Raw genomic sequence first — 4,629 nt, forward strand, 5'->3', positions numbered from 1 at the left:
CCCCTCAAACGAATCGATGCCTCCGGTATTGCTCAACCGATACCGGTCAATGTGATGTGGTCTTGAAAACTGGTTTGAAATCTCCATTTCTCGGAGGCTGTGTGTCTCGAGCGGGCGCGTTCGACGTTCTGCTGTTGTACCCCCCCCCCCCCAACAAGAGGATTTTTTTCTTCTGCTTCTTCTTTTGCGGAGTGGGAAGACACGTTAGATGCGGCGTTAGATCCGCAGCAAACTGCGAGCGAGAGCTGATGGTGGGAGTGTTTGCCCTGTGCGGCCGGCAAGAACTGTTGGACGGGCCCGGGCATCGATCGGTTGGCAACAAAAAGACCAACATCCGGCTGAATTGTTGTCAGTTTTGGGACGATCGTCGAACGCGTCTAATCGCCCAGTGTCCTAAACAGTGTGTTATAGCAAAGAATCGCCCAGTTTCGGTTGGAGTGCCCAACGTTTCCAACCGCTCAAAAATGAATCGCGTCATCACAGTGCTGTGTTTGATGGTTGTGGCCGCATCCTTCAGCGATGCGACGTTCGATCTGCTGCACAAGAAGAAGGCACTGCTGGGCAAGCTGCTGCACAAGGGACCCGTCTATGCTCCGGCTTACCCGGTGCATCCTCCGCCACCACCACCCCAGCCAGTAGTCTACCACGCCGCCGTTGCCGTACCGGTAGCTGTACCGACCCCAGTCCGTTACGTTGCTCAAGCACCTGCTCCTGTGCACTACTCCGCACCAGCACCAGCTCCGGTGCACTACTCGGCCCCAGCACCAGCTCCAGTCCAATACTCGGCCCCAGCACCTGCTCCGGTGCACTACTCGGCCCCAGCACCTGCTCCAGTCCACTACTCGGCTCCAGCTCCTCCCCCAGTCTACAGTGCGCCACCACCAGCACCAGTCTACAGCGCGCCACCACCAGCACCAGTCTACAGTGCGCCACCACCAGCACCAGTCTACAGTGCACCAGCACCAGCGCCATACCCAGGATGTGACCATGGTTGTAAGTACACCACACCAGACCAAAATTGTTGAGTCCGAACCTCCGGCTGGAAATTTCCATTTTTTAATCCCATTATCACTTCTTCAGCTCACGTCTCGCTGGTCGGTTAAGTACACGCAGCGTGTGGGATAGACGCATCGGAACCAAAACCAATAGAGAGCGCCATACGGGAAGAGGTACACCGCCACCGTCAGCAACTAGTAGATGGGTTTAACGAGCAAACGCGAAGAAAACTTTCCCACCATACGGAGAACAGGATTCTTTAACCATACAACATACAGCCCCGACATCACGTTCGCCGGTCGCGTCGAATGTGCAAGATTGTGCAGAATGATGGACAGTCGACAGCAATCAGTGAAGCGGCAAGAACGCTAACCTCTTCGCTAGATTTCCGTTTTTTTATTCATTGTGTTCAAGGTGTACAAAACAAACCAGAAGCTATAGGGTCGGTGTGTTTGTGTTCTACCTTTTGTTTTTCCTCTAATAGCTAGAACGTTACGCATGACAAAGAATAAACTTACAAATTAACTGGAATCCGGATTTTAGTCACATTTATCCCGAATATCGATGACATCCTCCGCAATCTTCAATATTCTAATCGAAGCTCAGATGGTACAGCGACTGGACATCCTTGAATGATCAAGCTTTTAGCTGCTATTGTGCAATAGTTCGTGATAGTAGAATTAGCTGAAACAGCAGCGGCAACAATTCCCCAACTATCCAGCTATTCAGAACCAGGGTGTGAAAAATGTCACACCAAGATTTGACCACACATGCGCACCTGACAGTTTTTTGATCATCCCAGGTCCGAGATGCCTGGACGTTGTATTCTTGTAAGCCCTCAAAGAAGAGCTCGAGGATCGCCGATGATGGTACGAATTGGTGCATAAATTAACATTCCTCTTGTATTTGTGGCACGTTTTTTTTTGCTGGAAAAGTGACGATCGTTTTGACAGTTGAGTCGTACACTTGCTACTCGTTGACTTGGACGTTGGGCCGGACATTAAACAGGCTGATCACTCTGCGATGAATGAAATCTTTCAACTGATGATGTAATGGGCGGCAGCCCAATACCGTTTCCAGCATCGGCCCAGCAAGGGCTTGGCAGTGGTTGATAAATAGATGCCATTAATGGTCGCTTACATTTGTCACTCCGGCAGTGACGCGGATGTAGCGAATGGGAGGCGCTGGACGCTGAAGAATGGTAATGATCGTCAAACGTATCACTTTTAATGCTAATGGACACGTGTATGTGTGTTAGAGAGGTTGTATCGATCGATTTTGAATCGTTTACAGTAAAGCGTTAAGATCTCGGATAGTCGCCCTGAACTGTATCGTTCTGCCAGCAATAAACGATCTTCATTTCATATCGATCACCAAGAAGCAAATAGTTGCTCGTTGACTTCACCCGGCACAGTTATTTCAACGAAACGTCCACGTCTGGGAGGTCCTCGTTTCGTCCGGGGCAAGTATTTGCATTCAGCATGATGTAAAGCTTCAGCGGCACCGATTCATTGACCACTCACGAAAGTGGATACATGCCCGTAGACGCACTCGGCAAACATTGGGGTATATTGATAGGTCAATATTGACAGCGAACTCCTTCGGCAAAGCGGACACTAGCAATTGAGCAATTTTTTTGTCCTATACCTTGAACTAAATCACCTGTGGAGGAACGGAGCCGGAGGAAGCTATACTATGAAACAGTTATGCTTTAACCAGTGCTTGAACAATGATGACGTTACAAAGGAGATGAGTCTTTTTTGGTGAGCAAATTTGTTCTGTATACCGTAGCAATGTCTCTAGGCTTGGCTTGTCAGGTGGGTCGGGCGTTGGATCACACCATCTGGTTATGACACGAGATCCGGTCGAATTTTGCTAATGCACGCGAAAATATCTGGTTGGATCATGTCGTCCCCTGGAAACACGCGCTCACGTTTCACACTGACACTGACATTGGCCCTCAAAATGTAGACGTCGATGCATGGCCGATAGATTTCTCGCACCCGCTCACCACCAGATTGGGCAAACCCGCCCTGAGGATGCAGATGCGGCCGGGATGTTACAATACCGCCGAGGACGGGAAAGAAATTAGCATATATGCATAAGTAACCGATTCGGGGCGAGCAAGAGAGAGAGAGAGAGAGAGAGAGAGAGAGAGAGAGAGATATATATCGAAGATTTAGGGGTTACACTACTATGACCCTCAATTTGAGACCTTTGTTTCTGTAAGTCTCCTTCAAAACCTTTGACACGCTCAGAAAACGACCTGTGTGGGATGTCTGTAATAGTAGATCTTCCGACACCATAAATGACGCGTATGTGAACTCGCGACGATATCGGCTACGCATGCGGGATCAACGGGGACTTTCTATTTCGGATGCGTCAAGGGTGCTCAGCATGCATATTAATGTCCGTCCGATGAAGCTATGAAGGATATCGATCGCGTTGTTACACAATCAGATGTCACATGGAACCCGCGCGTGGCAAATTCATTCATAAGCCCTCCCAGCAAAAAGACACCACAACCAGTTGACAGGATGTTCTCTGATCGATCCACCATGCACAAACACCTTCCAGTTATAACGGATTTACATCGCGAGACCTTAATTATCAGCCTTTTATGGGATCGCGTCAACGGATCCGCATCTGCCTTTTTCCTTGCGGCGATGTATCATAACAACTTCGGACTTTGGAGACCTTCTACCTCTCACGGTGAGCATCCTCAGCAAACCGCGGGTGGGACGTTGCTTTGTTTTTGAGTGTAGATCTTGAAAGCCATGACTTATTTGGAGCAAATTAGATTCTGTTTTGATTTGATTGTTTTGATAACATTTACGTTCGGTGTGGTCTTATCGTATTTGTGCTCAAGATCATGGTAAGATTTTGGTGTAGTTAAATTAAAGGGCATATTTAATGATTGGAGAGACATCTTAGTGTGTATTTAGGTGACTTTGCCTAGTGACGACAATAGATTACAGAAAAGGCCCGGCAGCGAATTCCATCCAGATTCTCTTGCCAAACGCAGGACTGAGGCTTCAATCGCAGGTAAATGATTAAACTGTTTCAATTTATAGTTTTAACTTTATTCCTTTTTTACACCCCTTCAGTTTGATCAATATTTCACGTTAGGAATAGTCACTTCAAAATGTGTAACAGATACCTGGGAAAGGTAATGTAAGTAGCAGGGACCACAGTGGGTTTAATTTATGGTTTCTTCTGTAACCGAACACAGTATAAGATTTGTAATGTGTATGCATAGCATGACCATTTACTAATGTTTTATTTATTTTACTAACAAACTTAATTTATTAACGTCAAGCATGTAATAAGAACCAGGAAAAACAAGATTTTACGTGAATTTTTCAATTTCAAATCCTAACAGTAGGCGAAAACTTCAACACTTTTGGGCTCGGTTACGCATACGCAACATAAAGCTTTCGGAGAGCTTTTTCGCCCAGCGTTACAAGCGTTACGCATTGGACGTGCTTTAACATAGGTGTTATATTCAACGGAAAGGAACATATTTCTGTTTAGCATATCTTTCAGAAGGAAAATAAAATGCTTATAATATTTAAACTAATTTTCACAAGGTATTACAACAAGTATTTCGTATTAAATTGAAAGTGAATAAAA

General features: G+C 46.5%; 1 protein-coding gene across 1 annotated transcript; it reads left to right on the forward strand.

Moving 5' to 3' along the window:
* Positions 1-251: 251 nt before the first annotated feature.
* Positions 252-1,527, forward strand: LOC118511511 (leucine-rich repeat extensin-like protein 3). The gene is made up of 2 exons (XM_036054687.1): positions 252-993; positions 1,081-1,527. Exons 1-2 carry the CDS (start codon positions 465-467, stop codon positions 1,101-1,103), a joined length of 552 nt encoding a protein of 183 aa, XP_035910580.1. The 5' UTR covers positions 252-464; the 3' UTR covers positions 1,104-1,527.
* The last annotated feature ends 3,102 nt before the right edge of the window (positions 1,528-4,629 follow it).

This window comes from Anopheles stephensi, chromosome 3 (genome assembly GCF_013141755.1).
Source record: "Anopheles stephensi strain Indian chromosome 3, UCI_ANSTEP_V1.0, whole genome shotgun sequence".
Taxonomy (NCBI): Eukaryota; Metazoa; Arthropoda; class Insecta; order Diptera; family Culicidae; genus Anopheles; species Anopheles stephensi.